Source organism: Peromyscus leucopus, chromosome 11, assembly GCF_004664715.2.
Source record: "Peromyscus leucopus breed LL Stock chromosome 11, UCI_PerLeu_2.1, whole genome shotgun sequence".
Taxonomy (NCBI): Eukaryota; Metazoa; Chordata; class Mammalia; order Rodentia; family Cricetidae; genus Peromyscus; species Peromyscus leucopus.
The window spans coordinates 56,914,369-56,940,165 of NC_051072.1; the positions used below are offsets into that span (position 1 = coordinate 56,914,369).

Here is a 25,797-nt window from a genome sequence, read left to right on the forward strand (position 1 = left end):
GCTTCAGACTTCAGACATGGGGGCGGGGTGTTAAGAGACTGACTGAGACCTAGAACAGACCTGGAAGCTGAGAGACTCTGAACCTGAACTTTCTGACCAGGTCCTGTGGTCAAGGGCAGAAAAGCGAGTCCCTCCCGCTGACCTCTGCCTGTGCGCTAGCGGTTGACCTGAAGCCATACAGTGGTCATCTTGACTTGTGACTGAGAACCAGGATATAGATGTCTCTGAGTCTGGCACACTCAGAGCCAGCAAGAGTGAGGCCCTGAGAGAGCTAAAGTTCCAAGTATTTTCAAATGGAAGAAGTAGTCTATGAATGGATTTAATATTTCTTGCTTTAATAATTTATCCCAAGCTGTGAAACATACTCCTTTACATATATCTTTTTAATACATATTTTCAAAACTATCCCTTAAACTATGTCAGTAAAAATTTGTTAGGCTGTTTCTGAAAAAAACAAAATCACCCCTCTTGACCGTATTTTCTCCTCTCCTCATCTGGTTAGATTCCATGGGAGACCCTTGTATTCACTCCCCGGAGATCACCTATATTTACGCTATATAAATACCTCTCTATATACTCAACTCCAACAAACCCCACCATGGCAGATGTCCTGACACTTCACCTGCACCATGAGCAGCTTGGAAATAGAAGAGAGTGATGTGATGCTGTATTGCAAACGTATTCTGATTGATTTTAATTGTATTAAAATCGGTTGTCATTTCCGACAGGTGTTGGAGTGCTGGGGGGCTCACAATCTGACCCATTTTTTCCTTTCTTTCTCTAGATTTTTTTCCTACAGCAGAGGTAAAAGAGAAGGAGATGCACACAGCAGCTCAGATGTATCAAAACCAGGTAGACTAAACAGAAATGAGGTTTCTTTTTAAATAAAAAACCTCTTGGTCTTATTAGGAGCACTGGAAAACACCATAAAAAGGCTACAAAATCTCTAACGTTCTATAAAAATACCACAATGCTCAAAAGGAAAACCGACCATATTCTCCTCTCTTTTTAAATCATGCATTTATGGGCTTTATTAAGAGGAATCAAGACAGGACAGTGACATTGAAGCATGAATTTGATACATAAGAATGAAAGACTAAATGCTTGTTCAATTGTTAATATTTCTGTCTGAATAATAATGACTAGTCAGTGATCTTCTGTAGTGTTTCTCTATGTAAACGCAGCATGTTTCTAGTGAAGTCTGCATTTAAGTGACTTCCTTTTTTGAGCTTGAAAACTTTATTTTTTAATGTATTCTTTGAAAATTTCATACATTATACAACAAGATATGATAAGATTCAACTTCTCCATCTTCCCCAACCAGTTCCTCCTGAGCCCTCCCAATATCACTCTCAGCTTCCTGGCCTTTTTTGTTTGTTTGTTTAATTTAAATAACCCATTAAGTCCAATTAGTGCTGCCCATATGTGCAAGGGTATGGAACATGGAACATGGGCAACTTGCCAGTAGCCATCCCTTCCCCCACCTTCTACAAAAAAACCAAGAACGATGCTCTCTCCCTGAGTAACTGTCATGTACCAATATCCCTATCTATAGTTAGGGATAGGACCTGATGAGAGCCTCCCCATCCGAAGTACAACTTCCTGTCCTCATCCCCTGGCCAGCTGACATCTGCTGAACCTGTCACGGCTTACCTTTGGACATCCACATTTGCTTAGAGCCTGGCACTAGAGGGGTAGAAATGTCGTCTGAGATTCAGCTGTTTTTAATTATCTGTCACTTCACGACAGGCTCACTTGGTTCTCTGCTTTTCCTAGAATGAGGCAGAAGCGTTGTCCTTGGGAGCTGACGACCCTTTGGTGGGGTCTACCCTACAGCTACAGATCTTTGTGTCACTCTCTCTGTGTGTCTGGTTTATGCTCAAGTATCTCTAGTCACCCTAAAACCCATCCTCCCAGCTCATCTCCCTTGCCTGCTTTATTTTCCCAGATAGTGGACCGTCCAACATTGCATATTATTTATTCATTTTATTTATGCTATAAGAAGTACATTCCAGTTCCTTGCAGAAACCACAGAGCGTAGAATGCCTAGCAGAAAAGATCTCAGTAGTATGAATGGCAGAAGGGGCAGACATCTTCCTATAATAAAGAGGAAGTGCATGGCCCACAGAGATAGCTCATTAGGTCAAGGGGCTTACCCCCAACCTGATGACTTCATTTCAGGCCCTGGGGCTCACGTGGTGGAAAGAGAGAACTGGCGCCCCCAGGTGGTTTTGACCTTCACCCAGGTGCAGTGGCATGTGCCCACCCCCACCAATCAGATGAACACACATAAAACAAATAAATAAAATGTCATAAGAAGGTTTTTAAGACGACGCAAACCCAAGGGCTATTGTGCTTCACCACTCGGATGCATTGTAGCATTGTTTTGGACAGTAGGTTTAGTTTTGGAATAGCCTGAGAAGACACCAGCATGCTGCTGTCTTTTCCTGTATCATGTCCTTTCAAAGTCTCTAAAGACAAGGCATCCTAAAAATGAACACTTCAATATAGGATGGGCTGAATGATCCTGAAACAGCCAGCTAGATGGCTCTACATCTCTGCTCAGAAGCACAGAACCAAACCTTTAGGAAGATGGGATTCTTTGACAGGTTGGGTGAAATTGGGAAAACAGCAGGGCCTGTCTGCGTTGTAAGGCTGAGACAAACTGAACAGATCTTGAAGATGGACATGTTTCACGTCCAGACCTCCCATTTCAGCAGTCACCAACTTTGAGTGAGCAGCAGTACGTGAAAGGGGCTGGCGTGGCTGAAGAACTGCTTTAAATTCATTTAATGTTAAGGCATTTGTGAGGCTAATGACTGTCATATCAGAGGATGCTGCTGAGTATGGTCTATGCCCATGTCACCCAGCCAACCCAGTGTGCCTGGTTGTCACTCCGTCAACCATTGGAAATAGTCAATGGAAAATTCTAGAATTAAGCAATTTGTAAGCAGTATTATGCAACATTCTGTGTAGTGTGTTAAAATTAGTCCTGCCAGGAGAATGAACCATCATCTTCCCATCCAGCAAATCTACAGTGTTTTCCTCTCTGTGAGACACTCAGCATTCCTGTCATAATACTACAGTGCTTGCGTTCAAGACAGAAGGCCAAAGCAGCTAATGCGGTGTCTCGGTGTCTGCAGAGTTCACCTCTGCTTAGCTTCTCTGCACCTGTGGATACTGTGTCCTCTCTTCCCATCTCAGGAAGAGGGGAGAAAGGTCAGCTCAGCATGGCAAGACATTTTGAGAGGGAGCTCATATTCACAGTTTTTATTCTAGCATATTGCTATGATGGTTCTATTTTATTAAGGCGATTGCAATTCTCTAACTTATCAACCAAACCTCATCATAAGTATGTGGTACAGGAAAAACCTAGAATAGGTGAGAGTGTTCTGTGTAGTTACTGTCCCTCCTGTGTAAGGTGGACCCTGCAAATGGGAGCAGACAGCATCTCTATGACTCAATGTGAGTCAGCTCAAGATACTCACAATATTTCCATTTCTGTTCAGGAAAAATTTCAAGAACTAAAATCAAAGACCAACCCTATGCATATAGCATTTGAAGGCGTCTTCATTTTGGAAGTCTGAAATCTTCACACACTAAATTGTAATGTAATATAAGCCCTTCATCACTAATTCCATTACCCTTTAGAATGTAAAATAGTTCCACAAGTCTTTTTAGTTCTAGAATGTTCTACTCTACCTATTGACTCCTTTGATACATAAATAGTAATTTATAGAATTAGAATGCAGTCTAAAGCCCACCTGCAGGAAAACTTGAAACAGATAAGTAAACATAATTGTAACCAGCCCTAGACTATGCAAGGGGGGTAGTGGGAGGAGGCAGAGACCTGGTGAGCTCACAGCAGGATGGCCTGAGCCTGTCGCTTGCTCTCAACTCTAAAGAAGATCTTCAATTTGGAAAAGCCATCCTTTGAAGGGCGCTGGCCGGACACATTCTGTTTTGTCTTATGGGTTAAGACCCATCACAGTGTAGAATGATAAATGTTGAAGTCTAGGGGATAGAGTACTGATGGGATAGTTATAAAGAAGAGCTCAGTCAATATTCTCCTTGTAATATCACACTTTACAGGTGCTTGGTGTGCATATAGAGAGAAATAGGTCCTAAATTGGCCATCTACCTGGAATATATGTAAAATGACAAGAGTAAAGTAGTTCCTATTACCAGAATTGATTGAATTCCATTATGTTTTAATGCCTCCTAATTTAAAGTTCTAAAACATGGAATACATCTTCCCAGAGACCCCTGACAGAGACATCTGCTGCCCATGGAATGATATTAAACACCCATCAGTTTGAAGCATGCCATAGTTTCACATTTTATAAGCCTGTCATTGCAGAATACACACTGGATTTCTGTAATCTGGAGATGTCCGTGAGAGTTTTCACTAACTTTGTGACATTTTATAGAGCATGCAATATTGCGTCCAGGCAGTTTCCCAATGTCTGTACAATGGGGTTTTAGAGGTCTTGTAGTTGGAATCCAAATCACCAGAACACACGCTGGTTTTTAATATCTTCTTAACTGCATCTTGCTTAGGCTGCCATTAAATCATTGTATGGCCCCAAAGCTTGCCTCGGCTTTGAAAGGGCTAAGGACACTTGGAATTAAGCCTGGGAAATTAAATTACAGGTAATGGAGAGCTGACCATTTATAACACACTTTTAAGTCCATCATGAGCAGCATTCTCTATGAATTTTATACAAGCGGCGGCAGCTTCCTCGATGGATTTTGACCAGCCACCAATATTGCCAGCGAAGTAAGGGAGGATGCTCTCTGACATCTGGTTCAGGTACGCTACCTGTGTCAAAGAGAAAATACAGCATGGTGAGTTTTTATTGACTTAAGAGTTTTCACGCAAGAGACTGCAACTGTTGGTGAATGGCTCTGGAAAGAGGGACCAAAGGGGTCTTTTTTAGTGAGGACACACGTTACAAGACTATGATTAATTAGGAGATCTGGGGGGGGGGGAAATGAAGAGGTTTTCCCGTATCTGTGAGAATGACTTGAGGTACAAATATTTCAACAAACATACGGTGCATGAACTGCTGTCCACAGCCTGGATGAGGAACCCAGCACATATGACCTCGCTTCTGATGTACTGTGGATACGGCGGGACGGACGACAGAGAAACCGACTTCACTGCTACAGTGTAAGTGTTACTGAAACATGAGAGCACATGGTGTTAGGCTTCTGCCACTCCTCCCGCTATGTGACCCCACACGCACAGTTCGGTAGCTAAGTAAGGGGCCTCACATCTTACGTCATCCGTGCGTTCACGCAATCTGCGCATGTGTGGCATAACTCCCTAAGCCCACCTGCGCATGTGCAGGGGAATCCTGAAAAAGCCGGTCACAGACTCCTCCCCTCTCTTCTGCTCTCTCCTCCTCCCCGCCCCCCCCTCCCTGCACGTGTCTTTCACAGGCCTGGTCACTCTCTTCTGCCCCCCCCACCCCCCACCCCGAAATAAAGCTCTGACACTGGGTTTTGTCAGGTCTTGTGACCTTTCTCGCACAGTAACAAGCACCCGCATTTAAAAACCAACACATGTTCTAACTCCATGTCAGAATAGTTGCTAGACAGTAAATTTCTCAACAAATTTATACTGGCATTTATGAATTTGGTTTTGTGGTTCTAGGGGTTAAATTCAGGGCTTACTGAATGCTAGACAAGTTCTCCAACACTGACCATCCCCACCCCATGAGGCAACGTCATTGTCCTGGCTGGAGTGAGCTCTGAAAACGAGACCCCTCTGGATGAATGGTTCAGGTTAACAAACCAACCAACCAACGAAAACCTTCTCTATAGTGACCTTCAAATGCAGGGAATAAGGTAACTTCACAAGGCACAAGCCTGGAAACACTGAAGTTTTAGTGTGCCCTAAAGAGTTATGATTTCAGTTTCCTGGCATTTTTCAATTAAGAAAACCAATATTCAAACAATAAAGAATGCAATCGACTACAAAATAAAAGTCCCCTCCAGTCTGCTCTAGCTGTAATCCTGTTTCCTGTCACATGAGTGACTATTCTCACCTTTCATATGCACTATAGATTTTATTCCTGTTCCAAGCAGCGTTAGCAAACACACATCTAGGTTTTTATACAAATACAGTCACTTTGCAAATACAGCCCACAACTTGATTTTCCACCTAACAATAAATATTTAGAGATATGTTTTTATATTATTTGTTCCCCCCATAACCCCTCCTTGGAGGTGGCTCGCCGCTCTGCATTTTGGATTTATCCTAATTTGTCAGATAGACATCAATTTGTTTGCCATATCCTTTGACATGATAGACGATGCTACAGTGAACACGTATGTACATTAGCCCACACGTGTAGGGAGTTACTTGGGACATGGCTCTTTCAGTTCCAGGCTCTGTGTGGTCCAGTGTGCGTGGGAAGGCGATGTTCAAACTCTGGCCCATGGCCCCAGCACACAGTACGCCAGTTTGGATGGCTAACACAGAACGGCCTTTGTGAATTCTAAGTCAATTTCTGATGTTTTCATTCCTCTTGCTGAGTTTACTGACAGCTAGAGGTCTCGAAGTCTTTTCAAATATTCATTTTAGTCTACACAGAGCAGAAGGGGGCTGCTTTGGAGTGCTTGTGGGTCCTTTGCACACAGCTGACAGTGCATGGATGCATTTTTTTTTTTTTTTTGGTTTTTCGAGACAGGGTTTCTCTGTGTAGCTTTGCGCCTTTCCTGGAGCTCACTTGGTAGCCCAGGCTGGCCTCGAACTCACAGAGATCCGCCTGGCTCTGCCTCCCGAGTGCTGGGATTAAAGGCGTGCACCACCAACGCCCGGCACATGGATGCATTTTTTAAACAGTAACTAAAGATCCACATATTTTGAAAAACTGTATGATGATATATATGGATGAATATGACAAAAGACTAGAAATGTCCGCGATGGCTTTGTTGTTTTCAGAGCCTTTCATTTCTAGTCTCAGGCAGACAGGGCTGGGACGCCACAGGAGCTACATGTACTCACTCATCGTTGAGAGGCTTTCTTCGTGACACAAGAACTACGAAGTCTTTGGGTTTGTCTCCATTCGCCACAGAACAGGTGACGTGATATATCAGATCATCCTCACTCACCTGGTCTATGACTTCACAGGATCTGTGTGAACAGAACAGTATTCAAAGACATGCTCCCTGCCCGCTAGAATGAGCCATTCACTTCCCTTATTTATTGGCCTGATCTCCTTCGTGACATCTGTATTCACGTGTTGTGATGATAGCTCCCCTCCCCCCTGTCCCCACCCCTGCTTAAAGGCTGACTTTGGATAGAGCTGTTTGTTTAGGAGGAGGAATTTTACATGCGATGCAGAGACATCAGCTGTCTGGCCCCAAGGTCACCTCCCTCAAAACTCCAGAGGAAGGCAATAAGCTTTTCACAAAATTATCTTTTTCTGGGATCAAATAAATCGTTTGGAAGATGAGTGAGATATAAGGCCAGTCCTGGTGCTCAAGAGATGCAGTATGCTGGGAAGAACACTGACTTTTGAAGGCAAACCAATTGCTTTTGATTTTCAGACTGCTGCTTCCTGGCCATACTACCTTAGACAAGTCATTTTACTATTTCATCTGTATAATGTGGATAATAGTCTCTGGGGGAGTTTCTAGGGGGTTATTGTGAGAGTTAAATGCAAACACTTGATGCAGATCCTGAGTCTTAGTAGACATACAAGAGAAGTTGGTTGAATTGAGATGAATTCACTGGCTTCTCCACTCATTCACGTTCAATTTCAATGGAATGCCAAGTCAAGCAGAATTGTGGCAGAAACATTCAGAATAACTTGTTGAAAGACGAGGTGTCTTTGAGATGCTGCAGTGTTCTGTAGCTTTGGAGGCTAGGCCTGAGTGGAACCTGTCACTACAGGGTAGTTGACAAGGCTCACAGCTCCATAGTCATCCCTAGACCTGTGGCAACACCAAAACTTTTGATCCTCAAGTCCCTTATGTGCAATGACATAGTATTTTCATGATAACATTTGCATATCCTTCAGTGTGCTTTAAAACATCTCTAGACCACTTATTCAAAGTAAGTGACATATTGAATAGTTGCTATACTATTTAAAGGAAGAAGTAAAAGAAATATGTACATGTTCGATGCTGTGCACAACCCCCTCCCACACACACACACATGCACAAACACACATTTTTTTTAAAGTGTTTAAATACGGAGATTGGGACCTACAGATGCTTATGACCAATCATATTCCAGCAAATTTGGAATGGAAGAGACAGCTCCAGGAACGCTGAGACAGAAAGTGTCAGGAGAGAAGTGGATGGATGGGAGCAGGGCGTGATCAGGTCATCAAGAGAGAGCAGCAGGCAGAGTTTTTCTCTGGCACTCACTGCTAGCTTTTCACTAAGACTTGTGGCTTCATAGGAAAAGAGCTCTGGGAAGACACGGAATACCTCCTCCAGAGCCATGAGGCCGTGTAGTAAAGAAAAAGGCATGTGTGCTCCAGAGCCTGGCCAAGCTGGATTCCAGAGCAGGCCCTGACACGACTGTCAGCACAGCCTTGCCCGGACTCAGAAACAGGAACAGCATCAGCTTTGAATTTGTCAGGAGTATGGGGGTAGATGTGGGGCCGCATGGGCCATCTCAATACAGACGACAAACAGATGGGTGTAATGATGACGTTTTGCATGTCAGTATCACCCAATGCAGTAGTTTGGACAAAGCAAGCTCTAAAACTTCTCTAAATTCCTGAAACAATATATCCTGCATTGGGCCGTGGAGATGAAGTATAACTGAGGTTATCCTTCCCACAATGTCAGGCTGGACTAAGAAAAAACATTTAAGTTTGTTCTCACATGTAATGGGGGTCCCACAAAGGTCGCATTGTGAAGTCGGACAAGAGATGATAAGCCGTGTGTGCTGGACTGCCAACACGCTTTTCAACCTTAACAGATATGGCATCTTGTTCTTCCAGGGTATATATTTTGATCTAAAAGATATGTAGAAAAATTAAATTATAAGAGAGAGCTATATTTTTGCTTTCGGAGACACTCACATACACACATGCTGCTGTCCTAAGTGCCTGCACCAGTTAAGGCATCTATCAATGGAAGCCAAACAATAACTTCACCTCAGTCCTGGATGCCCAGAAGCTGAGCATAGTATGGGGTGAGTTCATTTGTATCATTTTTTTAAATGAAAAATAAAGAACAAAAGCTAGTCTATCTTGATCTCTGTGATATTTCCTGCCTCTGAACACTAAAGACAGAGAATGTCACCACGGTGCTAGACAGACCAGTACCTCCTCTACCCTAAGGCTTTAGAGACAAGATTGTGAATTACACCACTCTCTCAGGATGTCAGGCATGTCTTGAGTAGTGTAAAGGTACCCAGGAAAGAAGCCAACTGTCTCTAGGACAAACTCAATTTCTCTAAAGGACCCCGGGAACACACTTCTTCCCCACAAGTATTCTTGGCTTTCTGAGTCCCAAGGCCAGTTTCTAATATATAGTATTTGTGAGATAAGCAGGAGCCATTTGACATATACTTAAACACTAATATCATTTCTGTGGCTTTGAGCTTTCTTCCAACTTTTTTTAAAATTATCAGATCTATGTGTTCAGCTAAGAGCACATTTCTATTCTGCTCATTTTCTCCATCTCTCTCAGGGTGTTTTGAAGTTAGTGTTGAAATTTTCCATCTTATAATCATTCCCATGGCAACCAGCTGGGAGAAGACAAACAAAGACAAGGTTAGGACTTCAACCACAGGAATTGGGCAGATGGAAAGAAATCAAGCTGTGAAGACCTGACCTTTATTGAAGCCTATATCTGTACCTAATATCGTCCTCACGATGAGAATGAAGGAATGAGAAATAAACTACAGGAAGCTTAGGCAGGAAATGAACAGGTGACTACTCGCTTATGTAAAAAGGCATCCCTTCCAGGCCATGGGTGCCTTCAATTCCAGCCTGCAAAGAAAGGCCTGGCCTAGACTGTGAGCATTCATCAGATACAAACAAGTCCAGGCGGAGCCCCGCATGGCTGCCGACAGCCCAGAAACCAAAGGAAATCCCCTGGTGAAAATCCACAGAGAAGCGTGGTGGCCAGGCTACCGGCACACTGCAGAATCAGTGGAGCTGGTCACATGCTTACTTTGGGACTGTCATGGTCTCCTTTGGTGAATCAGGGGGTGGTGGTGAGAGAACATTGGGCTGAACACTTGCTAAGAGTTGAATCATGGTCCCCTCCTGCCCACACTTCTATGGGAGAGCCCTAATCTCTTGTGCCTTGTAAGGTGACTTTATATGGAAATGGGGTCTTTGCCAATATGCTTCATTAGAATGAGGTCATATTGCAGGAGGGTGGGCCCAATATGACTGATGTCTTTATAGAAAAGGAAAGCTGGACACAGACATGCACGTGGGGAGCACACTGTGTGGAGATGAAGGCAGAGAATGGGTGATGCATCTACAAGCCAAGGCTCAGGAGGCTGACTAAAACAGTCTAGAAGCCAGGCGAGAGGTGAGGCACTAATGGTCTCTTCTCACAAGCAACCAGCCAGCCTCCACTTGATCTCAGAACACCCCCTTTCAGAAGAGAGAACCCATAGATTCCTATTGTTCAAGTGACCCAGTGAGTGGTCCTCTCTTGTGACAGACTTAGGAAATTAAACCAGTAGTTTTCCAGCAAGCTTCTCTCCAGCTTCCAGATGTATTTTATCCATGAGCCAAAAGGAGTAGCCACTCTTAAATTCTACCTTCACGGATGGAGCTCACTGACTTATCCATAGTAGATGAGTGAATGGCATCTATTCCTTCCCTGAGAAGGCAAAGGGAGCAGGAAGTCCTTCTTATTATCCTGCTACCTGAACCAATGTCATGGATGCAAACGAGACAAAGAAAGGCAGTGGTCCATTTTGGCTCTTTTTAGATTTGCCAGAGAAAAGCCACTGTGGAGTTGAATGAGATGCTCCACACAAGTCTCTGGCATTTGGATCCTTGGTCTTCAGGTGGTGGCTGTTTGGGAAGGATTAGGAGGTGTGGTCTTGTGGAAGATGGTATGTCATTGGGGGTGGGCTTGTGGGGGTGGTGGGCCTGTGCCATTTCCAGGGTGCTTTCTCTGCCTTCTGCTTAAAGTTGTGCTGTGAACTCTCTGCTGTTCCTACCACCCATCTTGGACTCTCACCCTCTGGAACGTAAGCCTAATGAAACATTTTCTTTTCTAAGTTGCCTCAGTCATGGTCATGGCGTCTTGTCACAGTCGTAGGACAGTAACCAATCCAGTTTTGGCTCCATGGAAAGATTCTCCAGGAAGCTACCCAAGATAATGGCTTCACTTTGCTCATGGGGATGGAAGTAGATAGGACTCATAACCAATTCCGGTGTCTGGTGAGATTGCACAGTTTATTCTCTGAAATGAAGCTTAACACAAATAGCTCCAGACTCACTGAAGCAAGTCTGCACAGACTCCATTAGTGGGACTGCTTTCATCATAATAACGCTCTGCTCCGATCTCTGCTTGGATGCCAACTAGTATTCCAAAAAACATTTTAGACTTTTTGTACCAATTGGTAAATATGTTATTGAGATTACAATAGAGACAGGAAGAGGAAATTACTTTTTTTGAAACAACATTTCACTGTGTAACAGCCCTGGCTATCCTGGGAACTCACTCTGTAGACCAGGTTGGCCTGGAAGTCACAGAGATCCACCTGGCTCTGCCTCTTGAGTGCTGGGATTAAAGGCGTGCGCCACCACTGCCCAGCAGAAACTACTTTCTGTAGAGGCCTAGGGGCACCAGGGGATTACGACAGACGACAAGGGCTGGGGATGGGCAGGTGGCACTCTGTGCCTCGTTTGTCTCCTTCAGCTTTTCTGAGACTAGATCCCCTCTGGTCAGCTGTTTATACCAGGACCTTTCCCATAGAGGACTTTTGGGCAATCTATGCTGTTTTTGTTTTCACCATTTTTGGGAGACACTCTCAGACTTCAGATAGTCCTTAAACTAGCCATGTCTGTCAGGCCACCCCCCGCCCCGTGAAAATTTAGCCCCTGGAGGACTCTGGAGGTGTTCAAGCTGAGCACCGCCTAGAGAGCTCTCTTCATCTTCTCTCATGACACTACCTCCAAGAGATGAGAATCTCACCTTTGGGGGCGCTTTGGTTGTTGCGTCTGTCTGTACCTTAACCTGTCTAAGTTAGACCTGGCCTCTCTCTATAGGCGAAACACTACAATATCTCCCTCATTTGCAAACCTCCTTATATTATTCTTGAGCAGTTTCATGTGCATGTATGCCGTTTCTAGATTTGCCTTTGGCTTCTTGTATTACTTTTAGTTATTTCTACCCTTAAATATAGAAAGTCAAATATGCATTGAAACCTTAAGCATTGTCCAATTTTATTATAAATATAAGACTTCAAATCCAATTACATTGAAAATAAGAATGAAAAATTGGCTGTGGTACACACTGGTGTTCTGAGTTCTTAGGAGAAAAATGTAGTTCAAGGCCAGCTACAGAGTAAGACTGCTGGGGTGGGGGTGGGTAAAACCTATTGGTGATGATGCTCAGAAGCCAGCAAAAAAAAAAAAAGTGAGAGACAGATTTCATTTCCAGAAAGGAAAAGAAGTATGGAAGCTCCTTTTATGAGCAATAGTGAGAAAGCAATGCTTGAGTTATTAAACCTGTTCCTGCATCACTGAGTCCAGTAGACCTGGGAACCTAGATCGCTGGATCTACAGGGCATAAGGAAGACCCTGGAAAAAGTCAACAGTGTGGACAAGGAAATAACCACAACAAAAAGGGAGGAGAAGAAGGAGGAGGAAGAGGAGGGGGGGAGGAGGAGGAGGAGGAGGAGGAAGAGAAGAAGAAGAAGAAGAAGAAGAAGAAGAAGAAGAAGAAGAAGAAGAAGAAGAAGAAGAAGAAGAAGAAGAAGGCGGCAAAGTGAGAACTGGAAACGACAAGGGAAACAACCTTGAAGCTCCTTAGAGTCCAAGGTGAGAGGGTTGTTTGAGTCTCATCCACACTGACGCTGAGGCGGGACTGAAGGTAGGATGGGGCAACAGGTGTGAACTTGGACTGTTCCAGGACAGTCTGGACACTTGACTGCCTGTTTTCTGGGGTAGTGTTTCACTGACATACCCCAAAGCTGGCAACCCTGACTATCTTCCAAGGTCAGACACTACCATCTACCATGGTCTGAGAATGCAGTGGTTGAGCAAAATGTCCCCTAGAGCTTAGAGTCTAGTGAATGTGGGCACTGGCTTTCAAGAGCCCGCCAACATCCTAAAATTAAGGCCCAAATGATACACACTTATTTCAACTGGATAATATGCCAAAATTGTATGCGAAGAGAGATACAAAGAAATTGAAGCAAGGCTTCCCTCTTAAAAGGTTTATTATCTGTTTGGAAGAAAAGATAATTGAAAACCTAAATTGCAATGTAAGGTTTAAATAGCAACTCATAGCAACTGTGGATGAAGCATCATCACAAGACAGAAAAGAATTCAAAGACAAATTAGTTTTAAAGACAAATTTGTTTCGGAGACATCACTATGAAATGAGCTACTAGAGAGAGAAGTGCATTACGTGAAGAGAGAACTTATGGAGAAGTATTGGTCCTGGATCATCAAGACCATCAGGTTGGGGTGGATAGAAATGTAGAAAAGGGAGTGAGAGGTGAAAGGTGGGATGTGAGAACCCAGGCCTGCCAGGAGGCAGAGGTGTGGGGGACAGATGAGCAGCGCTCTAAGTCATCCAGCAGGAAGGCCCAGGGCTAGAAAGAAGTCCACCTCTTGACAACAGTTGCCCCTTGAGCAAAGCAGCGGATTGGCCTGACAATCATAATAACCATGCTGGCTTTAATCTGCTATGGGCAGCAACAGCATAAACATTGGGCACTTACCTTCTCCAAGGTGGTGGTAATCTCCCAACCGCTTTTGGATGCCAAATTTTTTAGAGCTTCCACATTGGCATTACTTAGGGATCCCTAAAACACACACACACACACAAATTTAAAGCTATGTGTTCAATACATAGGCTTGGGAGCCATCATTTTCTGTTTCAGTCAAGGCCAGTGTTGGAGGAGGTGTATATTGAGCCAAAGTGATAATGTTGAGCACAAACTAAACTGTCTACTGCTAATATCTAACTTCTATCTCAAAGTCCAGACAAGGTAACTACGTGCTCATCAGATGTGTATGCTTTGAGTTGGTACCCTGAGCCAAGACAGATGCCCTTCCGTGTGACTTGTAACAATGTGTGTGATAAGTAAACTTGGATCCTGCATTAGATTTCACTGCCAAAAATGTTTAAATTACTAATCCTTCTTTTCGAGAAAGTGTTTATTTTTATTTTATGAATATGGATATTTTGCCTGTATGTATGTCTGTGCACCACGTGTGTGCAGTGCCTGTGGAGGACAGAAGAGGGCAGCAGAGCTCCCGGAACTGGAGTTACAAATGGTTGTGAGCCTCCGAGTGGATGTGGGAATTGAACCTGGGTCCTCTGGAAGAGCTTCCAGTGCTCTTAACCACTGAGCCATCTCCCTTGACATAACTAATCCTTCTTGCTCTATAAGAGTTCAAGTTGATAAGCATGCCAATCGTTGCAAATCAAGGCAAGACACCAGATTGAGACATCCCATGCCAGCTGGTGTCATAACATCTTGGGGGCAGAATTGGGAAGCTGTTCACAGAGTTCAAATCTGACAGTAAGATAACCAGTGGCATCATTTAGAAATGGAGGGTTATACAGTTCACCTTGTTACCTAACCCGTGTAGGTACAACCTGGACCTGTTAAGCAAGGAGGGTTCCTGATATTCCCTGTGTGATGTTACCTGAAGCATTCCAAACTGTCAAACTGTTACCTTTTTGCTTATATCCCATTGTGTGTTGAGTGGAACTTCTTTTTTGTGGGAAATAACGTATTTCCTGAAAAAAATAAAATAAAATATTAAGTAACATTTTTTTTTCTCTATGCTTAGTAAAGGACCCATGATAATTTCTTAATTTGAAGTTGATTGTTTAAAAAAAAACAAACCATGCTCTTTGGTGGGGCAATCAGGAAGAACCATTTCCAGGCTGAACCATTTTTAACTTTTAAGAAACATTAGGTGCCTTTTCTTCCTCATTATGTGGGAACAGGGACCCAGTCAGATGGAGAATAGCCCATGAAATCCTCACACTTGATGTCTTTTACCTGCCTAGGCGAATTCTCCTTCTTGCGATAGCTCCCTGATAACGTCGAACATCATCCTTTAAAAAAAGAGTACAACCAGTCAGTTTCTAATATGTGGGCACTGCAATCCTTAAGTATCCTCCCCTTAGACTAACTGGGACTCCGCATCTCTGTGATACTTCCTTGTGAGGTCTGAGCCTCTCGGCGACCTTGGCGGCCATTCATTTCCTTTTCAAAGTGGAGATTTTTTAATTTCTGCTACTAAAATCACACAGATTTAACTCTAGAGTTTTTAGAGGGGGTGAGCATTAGCACTAAGTTGATTCCTGGATGAGAAAGACTGGTTTCCCATGAATGTGGCGCAGCATCCAGAACGGGATGCCCTAGACATGACGGCAGATTCCGAAAGGAGACACAGTAAGCCATATGCTCCACAACATCTATTGTAGAGAGAGGTGCATCACCAGAGTGATGTGAGGGGGGAAAAGCCCATTGTACTTAGGTAGGCATAGAAGAAAGCAAACCTCCTGGAGACAGTGGCCGGTGGGAAGCTGCATGGAGCTCTGTGCCCACAGGTCACTGAAGCTTGCATGGTGACAACTGACCTTTGATATGGGTTGGATTCTGGGGAAGATGATGGCCTCCTCCTGATCATCAACAGCATTATAAATGAGAAAAGCGCTGTTGATGTGGCGGCCTCGGCCCTCGGCCCACTCCTGACAGTCAAAGGCCTCAACACGCACTCCAACTTCCACACTGCAAGGGGGATGCAGGGTGGTGGGCAAGGAGGACCGGGGCATGGCCGGCCTCCCCTCCCACCAAGCAACAAGAGGACAAGGCTCTGATTTTTCTCCTTGGATGTCAGCAAACCTGTACAACTACTAAAATCCACTTTGGGGTATTGTAGGAGTGCCTGAGTGAGTTTCTGTTTTCCTTTCCCACTGGGACACACATCCGTTGACGTATTTAGTTCAAGGGGACAGTGAGTTAAACTGTGCTCAAAACACGTTTTCTTCCTTAAAAGCAATAGTTCTATGGTTTAAAAGAATGAAAGGCTGAAGTTTGGCAGAAAACAGAGATACCCCTCCCCTCTTATTATACATCTTAAAAAGAAGAAAATACAGACGGGTCGGTGGTGGTGCACGCCTTTAATCTCAGCACTTAGGAGGCAGAAGCTGGCAGATCTCTGTGAGTTTGAGGCCAGCTTGAGCTACAGGGTGAGTTCCAGGAAAGGCTCCAAAGCTACACAGAGAAACACTGTCTCAAAAAGCCAAAAAAAAACAAAAAACAAAAAAACACAAACCACCTTGTGAAACCTTTTCACTATGTACTGGGAATGACAAAAATAACTGTGATGTTGTCTGCACTCACTACCATAAGCAACAAGCCCGTCATGGATGCTGAAAGGAAGAACCCATTCTGGTAGGCTGGCAGGTACCAATTGGAACCATCCTGGGCCAGCTGGATGTACCAACACTCTATGGGACAAAACAATTCTTTACAATTCCCTGAGTGTGACTAGAGCAGGGGCAGAACAGGAGTATGTGCCCATATGGAGCGAAGTTTAAAAACAACTGGACGGTATTGGGATGCAGCCCTTACCCTCATTTGAAAGGAGAGCGCGGTTTGTGCATCGCTCTGAGTCAGAACAAGGAGCACACTTTACCTGTTCTGAAACGTGTTGTTGACTATGGCATTGAAGACGAGGCGGTCCCCAACTGTGGATGGTCCCCGGAATTTAAACATGTCCACAGACTTCAGAAAGGGGTGCCCATGGCACAGGCGGCTAAAGAAACGCAGGGAAGAGAAAACCGGAGATGGACATCCTCCCGAGGAGTCTCGTACACAACCAATTCATTGAATGGCTGCCCTAGACAAGCAAGCAACCTGTTTTCTAAGCAGACAACTCCTTTGTCTCAAGAGGAGTGTGGAGGGGATCTGAACACAACCTCCGACCTTTGGGGGAACACAGCGGTTACTTCCTGAGGATGGCGGCTCTCTGGCCTTGGTCTGTCTTCTACGGAAGTCCCTCCGGAAGCAAAGCAACGCTTTTTGCTGTCATGCTCATCCTGACAGCTCCTGACAAAGGTCCCCAGTGTCCTGGGACTTGTGGATTGGGGTAGAACACAGTGAGGACAACTGCCAGCCAGTGTTGATCACACTTGTTCCTCAGCCTCCCCAGCCACTGAGCCGATCCAGAGATTAAAAGCCAATTGCCTGGATTGGTGCACGGAGCAAGGAAGGCTACAGAACAGACATCTCACAGTTTTTGCATAATTTATGTAAAAGGAAACCCACTTCAAGCCATGTGTCCCGGGCCCCCACCCCCCAGACCAACACTGAGAACCTTGCAGAAATGGTTGCCACCGTCTCCATCCATGCCATAATCTGCCCGCCAAATGTGTTGCCATGATGGTTGGCATGGGGTGGGAGGACGAGCTCAATGCTCTGAACGGAGGTGCCCATGGTGGTGGCCGTTCCTTCTTCACCGTTGCAAATGGGATCTGTGAGGTGACGGCAGAGACAGGGGGGTGAGCCACAGGACCTGCGCTGGACTTTCGCTTCCCTGCAGCAAACACAGCTCTCTTTCGGGAAAAATGACATCATCCTCAAAACCTTACATCAAGGATGTGAGGGGGTTCTCAAGAGTGGCCTCCCTCTGAAAAGCAGCTGCTTCCAGTGTTCTGGGTTGATAACAGACCAGGAGGGCCCCTTAAGAGACAGGTAACCTCTGGAGACCCACAGAGGTTTCCTAATGAGATCTGAGCTTGCTCTACCCAACAGGGCTGCATAAGGTAATGATTTGACCACAGGTGCGTTTACCAAGTGTTTGGAAGGGTCTGCACTTGGCTGTGTGGTATGCTTTGATCTAGCAAGAGTAAAGTCTTTTGACTCGCCCCTTGGCATTGTTATAAAAAGCTCTTTTGAAGAGACAGAAGGGGCCAGTGGGTTTTGATCCAGGTCCTTTCAAAGCTGTCTTGTGTTTCTGTCTGTCTCCTCTCCGCTATCTTTCTATCTGAAAGTTTCTTATCCCTCTCTCCTCTTCATAGGAACCCTTTAAAAGGTGACAGCTGACCTCCCACAGTAACCCAGCCGGGCTTAGTGTTAATCCCAGCACTCAGGAGGTAGAGGCAGGCAGATCTCCATGAGTTCAAGGCCAGCCTGGTATACAAAGCGAGTTCCAGGACCGCCAAAACTACACAGAGAAACCCTGTCTCAAAAAACCACACACACACACACACACACACACACACAGAGAGAGAGAGAGAGAGAGAGAGAGAGAGAGAGAGAGACAGAGACAGAGACAGAGACAGAGACAGAGACAGACAGAGAGAGAGAGACAGAGAGAGAGAGACAGAGAGAGAGAGACAGAGAGAGACAGAGACAGAGAGAGACAGAGAGAGAGAGAGACAGAGAGATCCCCTACCTGTTAAGCAAATACACCAGAATTTTGATTAAAGTAATGGTTCCATTTAAACTGGAGCTTTCTGTGGTGGAAAAGGGCACAGAAGGGTCGAGATTTTGATGATGATATGCCAGTATTTTGATGGTAATGATAGTTTTACTGTTGTATACCAATGCACAAACTCAAGTTAGGTGCTTTAAATACAGACCATCGATCCTGTGTCAATTACCCTCACTGAAGTCACTAAAATCAGGTATCTGGAGTGGGAGGGGCCACTGACACTATGTGGAGCCCCATAAACTGCAGCGTGGGGATGTGGTCCTCTATGCACAGTCACAGGAGAAGAGATATCTGCATCACTGCTCTTCCCTGTGTCCTCTGTGCCTTAGGACTCAGATATTTCATTTATTAACAGGTTAGTTTTACTCTCAGCAGTGGAGAAGTCATTGGCTCTGGGTGCAAAGCGGTTATTACTTTGGCTCAGCCCTGCTGCCGGCATCACCCAGTAATTCGCATGCTGCTGTGGGGAGGAGATCTCCACATCCCAGGGACTGTGCTGGGTCAGCAGAGCTCAGCTGGCAGTGTGTTCATGTTCATATAAACCCAGCTGTCATTAACAGGAAATGGGCCATTCTGGGAGCAGCTTCTTCCAGTTGACCAGAGTGTGGAACTAGGTACCTTTAGCTCCACTTCCTAAAGAGATTTTTAGATTCACAACTAACTGATGATCTGTTTCGTTCATTTCCCCCTTCCTTCTCTCGATCATGTCAGTCCTTTGCTGAGAATGTGGCAACGCTCCCATTGTTCTAGAAGAACTATCAAATCCTTCCCGTGACCTCCAAGTTCTCTGTCCCGGTCTAGCCTGCAGGACTACCAAACTCACCAACCAGCCCCTCCCCTCTTTCCTGTGCACTGTGGGATGACTCATCCCTAACAGGCTTGAGGACCAGCGGGCCCAAAACCATTAAAGATACTTTCTGAGAGCCAACCTGTGTCTGCCTAAGGGCCTTAGCAACCACCCCTGACACATGATCTGGAAATAACTGAGGCCAATGAGAGGCAGCCATGCCACACCAGCTGATGCATATTCATCAGACCTCCTCCCCCAAGGGAGGGGTGGAGGGTATATAAGGCTTTCCTCTTCCTGAATAACTGAGCTTGTTTCAACACTCTCCCAGAGTCTGTGCCTACTTATAATAATTCTCAGCCAGTTAAGAGATGAGATATCAATGGAGGTTCTCCCACAGGGAATGTTAAATAGCCCAACACTGTGCCAATATTTTGTATGACAGCTGCTGGAAGTAATCCGTAAACAATTTCCTGAATCTATAATTTATCATTACTCAGATGATATTTTACTAGCTGATTCAATGCAGATATCTTAGAAAGAATGTTTGAAGAAGTTAAGAAAATTCTGCCTTGTTGAGGATTACAAATTGCTCCTGAAAAGATACAAAGAGGAGATTCTATTAACTATTTAGGATATAAAATAGGTCTGCAAAAAAGTTAGACCCCAAAAGGTACAAATTAGGAGAGATCAATTATGGACTCTTAATGACTTTCAAAGATTATTCGGAGATATTTCCCATCTATGGACTGTTGTTAGGGTAAAAAATGATGAACTGAGTAATTTGTTCAAAGCCTTAGAAGGTGACAAGGACTTAAATAGTCTAAGAGAATTATCAGCTGAAGCTGAGAGAGAATTGGCCTTGGTGAAAAAGGAAGTACAGGAAGGATATGTGGGTCGTGTGGATTCAAGATTGATTACATTTTGGTTATTTTATCCTCTAAGCATTCTCCTACAGGAATTTGAATGCAGAGGGAAGATATTATATTGGAATGGATATTTCTACCAAATAAAGAGAGTAAAAAATTAAAAATTTATGTGGAAAAGATCTCTGAGTTGATTTTAAAAGGAAAATCTGAGACGTTAGCAGCAATAGACCCAGCAGAAATTGTTGTACCTTTCACTAAGGAGGACATTGACAAATTATAGGCAGAAAGTGAACCTTGGCAAAGAGCTTGCAGTAACTTTTTGGGAGAGACCAACAGCAAATATCCCGAAAGCGATAGAATTCAACTTATAAAGAGAGCTGATTGGCTCCTGCCTCACATTGTATGGGAAACTCCAATATCTGGAGCCCCTACATTTTATACAGATGCAAACAAACAGGAAAGGCAGGTAACAAATCATAAAATTTAAGTAAAGTGGTTCAAAGTCCTTATAATTTGGTTCAAAAATTGGAATTATGTGCTATTTTGATGGTATTAATGGATTTTTTTGGAACCTCTCAACATAGTTATTGACTCTTAGTATGCTGAAAGAGTGGTATTACATATTGAGACTGCAGAATTTATCCCTGATGAGTCAGGATTAACTTTGTTATTTATTCATTTACAAGATATAACCAGAAATAGGAAGCATCCCTTATATATAACTCACATCTGATCCCATATGGGTCCATCTGCCAGGACCTCCAGCACAAGGTAATGACAAGATTGATAAGCTATTGATAGGAAATGTGCTGGAGGCTCCAGAATTTCATTAAAAAACATCATGTCAATAGAAAGGGTTTAAAAATGAATTTTTTTCATAACCTGGCAACAAGCCAAGAAAATTATAAGGAAATGTCCTCCTTGTTCCTTTTACAACCAGACTCCACTACCAGCATGATGTAACCCAAAGGGTACTCAGAGGAATGAAATCTGGCAGATGGATGTGTTTCACTTTGCAGAATTTAGAAAATTGAAATATGTACACCACACCATTGACATCTATTCAGGATTTCAGTGGGCTAATGCTCTGAGTTCTGAAAAGACTGATTCTGTAATCACTCATTTGCTAGAAGTTATGGCCATCATGGGTATACCTGCACAAATTAAAACTGACAATGCTCCAGCATATTTCTCTGGTAAACTGAAACAGTTTTTTTGCTTATTACAATATAAAGCATTTTACAGGTATACCACACAATCCTACAGGCCAAGCAGTCATAGAAAGATCAAATAGAAATCTAAAGGATATGCTAACTAAACAGAAAGGGATAACAACACCAACCCCCAGAAATAGATTCCATAATGCTCTATTAACTTTGAATTTTCTCAGTGCTAATGAGAAAGGAAAACAGCTGCAGAGAGACATTGGATAATAGAAAAAAACTACAGAATTAAATCAGCCTATATACTTTAAGGATGTGCTGACCTCAGAATGGAAACCAGGATATGTGTTACATTGGGGACAAGGTTTTGCTTTTGTTTCTCCAGGAAAAGATAAGCTATGGATATCATCAAAATTGGTAAAGGTTCTATGTGAACAAGAGAGACCTCTTAATTAGAAGAGGTGATAGTTCATCAACCAGTATGACCATCCAATTTAGATCAACTTATACCACTAACAAACGCTTTTCATTTAGTCAGATATAACTTGCCAAAAGGGAACATCCCTAAGAAGGTTTTTTGGTTTTGTTTTTCAGGAGAATGAAGGCTAAAGAATCTGAAGAACACTGGACAAATGAAACATCTGAAGAAAAAGGACAAATCATACAGAAAAAAAATGTCCCAAGAAAAAAACTAAATTGACCTCTTGGTTTATCACATATAAAATTTCATAAGTCTTACTAAATGTTTGTTTCTGCTGTTCTCTATAGACACTTGATATAAATGGTCTTTATGTAGTCCCAGTTCAATTAAAAATTAAAGCTAGCTTTGGAGTTGGAGAATGTCTCTCTCCTTCTCTAAACCCAAGCATGCTTGTTAAAAAAAATGCAAAATCTCTGTATCATGTCATAAGAGCCATCTGATATGGGACAGAAGAAAACCAAACTTAAGGGACTATTCTATTGCCACTAATCTCATAATTCTTTGGATTTATTTTGACTCTTTAAAATTTTTCTTAAGGTATGCATTTTATATCAAAATTTATAAGATTAACGTATATATATTTTAACTTTTGTCATGGTGTTAATGGACATATAGAGTACTAACTGATTCTAGAAAAAAAGCTTCATCTAGCTGCTTGTACATGTTTTTGTGTTTGAGTCTCTATCAGTTTTCTGCAGGGAATTATGACCACACCTAAAAACAAGTCTAAAGTCTCATAAAAGATAATGGGGTACCACAATGATCAAGACAATAATAATACCACTAAGCTGACAAACACTACCCAAAGATCGGCTTTGGACTACAAACTGCTCAGGACAATTTCAAGATGGCTAGCTGAGATGATCCAACATCACAGATAAGCCCTGCACTTTTGCATTATGCAGAGACTGGACAACAAATGATACAGCTACCTCTCCCATGACTTGACAATTAACTCCAAATTTTTCTTTTCAGGATCCCCTAAAGATGCCTTCACCCCCAAACAGCAAGAAGTAATTTTAAGAACATGACACCCACATTCCCAAGAGGTGGGGTGGGTGGTTTTTGTTTTTTCTATGGGTTTTGGATAATTGTCATTGTTTAGGATGGTTGGTTACAAGTTGTTATTGTAAATAACAGGAAAAAGGCTAAACAAAGCAGGCTAGATTTAAGGTTCTTTTTTGAAAAAAGAAAAAAAAGAAAAAGGAAAAGGAGAATATAAGTAAGAGGTTGATTATTGAATCTACTCTGAAAAAAAAGACATAGAGATGATAGAATAAAGGGTAGATTATTGTATCTACTCTGAAAAGAAAAAGAAGGATATAGACATGATATAGATTTTTAAAAGGTAGATTATTGAATCTACTTTTAAAAGGCAACTACTAGTTTTAAATATTTTCATTAGATTGGATTTTTGTATATTATATACAAATTATGTATATTGATACAAATTTGAGATTGATTTTGTTAGAAAATACTGTACATATATTTCTAATCTTGTTCAAGGTATTGTACCTATACAGTTCATTTAACAATGTAATGCATTTTGCTAATCCTTGGAAGTTATTATTACCAACTATTAGGATATAAAGAAATAAAAGTTAGTAGTTAGACATTATCATTGAACTTGTAGTCATATTAGGTATTTTTCAAGGTCAAGCAGAGATAAATTTTAGATAGACAGGTCATGTTCAAACCCTTCAGAGATCTACAGAATATGGCATTTAAGATGTTTTAATGACATAGATTTTTTTCTTTTTTTTTTTTTAAATTACTATGAGACATGTCTACTCCTGGCAGCACCAATCTACTTCAGAGAAAATGATGGGCATTGAAGAAACTTTACAACTTCCATTGTGGCAAAAATTATCCCTTGGGCAAGCAAGTTCCCTTGCATCGACTGCTGACAGTCCAAAATGGACAGACAGGACACAAAACAAAGGACTGCTAATCCTTGCCAAGACAAGGTAGAAAAGCTCTTTAGAAAATCCTACTTCACAGATTAATTTGTCAGATATGCTAAGCCTGTAGGCCGATGATGATGCCCCAACATTGCAGAGAAACCTTAGGTGACTGTCCAGGTAGCTGGCTGTTTCTGTCATAACTCACATTTTTTGAAAGTCACTTGTTTGTACTTCCCGTTTTACTAGGTAATATTATTTCTTTCTCAGGTCTCTGAGGGAGTTGAAGATTAGGTAGTTATAATTATAGTTTTCTTCATTAAGAAATTCAGAAAAGAAACTCACTAAGAGGTGTAAAGTGTGTAAGTTTGAAAGACATTAAAACATAGTTTGGTAATGCAAATTAGGATAGAAGATAAATTAAATACAATTCTTTCAATTCACTAAAATAGGATGGATAATAAAGTATTTTCTCTGAAATTGTCAAGAAATTGTGCAAATGGACTAGACATTGTTGATGTATTTATTGCTTATATATATTGTATATAGTTATTTCAATTATTGTATATAGTTTTTCTTATATTAGTTATAACATTTTTTATTTTTTATTTTAGACAAAAAAGGGGAAATGTGGTTATGTATTGTGTCCCCCAATATTGTGTACCCTAATAAAGTTTATCTGAGGATCAGAGGAAAAGCCAGCCATAGTAAACATAGAGGTCAGGCAATGGTAGCACACACCTTTAATCCTATGACTCAGAAGGCAGAGATCTGACTGGATCTCTGTGAGTTTAAGGTCACACTGGGAACAGAGCCAGGTGTGGTGGTACATACCTTTAATCCCAGCACTAACCATAAAGGTCTGGAAGTCTGTACAGGCAGACAGGAAGAGACAGAGCTAGGCAGGAAGAGGAAGTGATGTAGCTGGGCAGAGAGAGGAAATGAGATGGCAGAACAGAAAGGCATATAGGCATGGGTATACAGGAAGTAGGTCTCTTTGGCCAAGGATCTCCAAGTGATGAGAACGTGGCTGGCTTCTTTCTCTGATCCTCAGATAAACTTAATTAGGGTATACTGTGGTGGTAATCTAATTGTACTGAATTATTATTTTGATTGTATGTTAATAAATAAAGTTGTCTGGGGGTCAGAGCTATTAGAGCCATAACAAGAGTGTGGCGGTGGTGGCACACGCCTTTAATCCCATAAGATCTATGTTCAGGGATACAGCCAGCATTGGAGACATATGCCTTTAAGACCTAGGGGGCTGTACATTCAGACAGTGACGAGGCAGTCATGTGTTTGGGTTTACAACCAATGAGAAGGCAGAACAACATACTATAAAAAAAACGAACCAACAGGAAGTAGGTCTCTTTTCGCGAAGCTGGGACAGCAGGAGGAAGGGTGAGATTTTAGCTCTGAGCTCTGACCTCTCGGCTTTCTCTTTTACATTGTTTCTGTGTTTCTTATTTAATAAGACGGTTGGATACATCTACAGTATACAATATTGGGGGACACAATACATCACCACACAGTCCCCTTATTTCTTTGTCAAACTTTTTTAGATCATCTCTTTGTCCTTGAATCACACTTTTGATTCTCTTTCCTTTCTCATCTAATTAAGTAATGGCACTGCACTCAAGCACCAGGCTGCATCCCAAGCCCCTCTTACTCCATAAGTTACAGTGACCTTGTTACTCTGTCATCTTCTATGAAATAGTCTTGATGGACCTCCTTCAAACTTGGTGGTTCTGGTGTCACTTCTAGATCTTTGGGTCGTTATTGATTTCAGTCTTTGTGAGATTTCATTGGAAGTCCTGTTGCCAGGAAATTGTGGAAGTCCCCAAGCTTGGCCAGTCTCTTATCCACAGTGGATTTTATATGCTGTTGCAATAACAGGGGGCCTAGAATAGGTCCATAGTACACTAGCAGTCATGTGATCTGCTTCTGCACAGGCTGCT

At 42.7% G+C, this 25,797-nt stretch overlaps 1 protein-coding gene across 1 annotated transcript in view; it reads right to left on the bottom strand.

Moving 5' to 3' along the window:
* Positions 1-4,187: 4,187 nt before the first annotated feature.
* The window catches only part of Acot12 (acyl-CoA thioesterase 12), a 42,047-nt gene continuing 20,437 nt past the window's right edge, over positions 4,188-25,797 (bottom strand). The window contains exons 6-15 of the mRNA XM_028891018.2: positions 17,520-17,676; positions 16,839-16,958; positions 15,778-15,928; positions 15,194-15,249; positions 14,862-14,925; positions 13,898-13,981; positions 8,851-8,984; positions 7,016-7,144; positions 5,057-5,183; positions 4,188-4,822 (exon numbers count right to left, since the gene is read on the bottom strand). Coding sequence (XP_028746851.1) covers positions 4,673-4,822; positions 5,057-5,183; positions 7,016-7,144; positions 8,851-8,984; positions 13,898-13,981; positions 14,862-14,925; positions 15,194-15,249; positions 15,778-15,928; positions 16,839-16,958; positions 17,520-17,676 — 1,172 coding nt within the window. The 3' untranslated portion in view covers positions 4,188-4,672. The remainder of the gene's footprint in view (positions 4,823-5,056; positions 5,184-7,015; positions 7,145-8,850; positions 8,985-13,897; positions 13,982-14,861; positions 14,926-15,193; positions 15,250-15,777; positions 15,929-16,838; positions 16,959-17,519; positions 17,677-25,797) is intronic.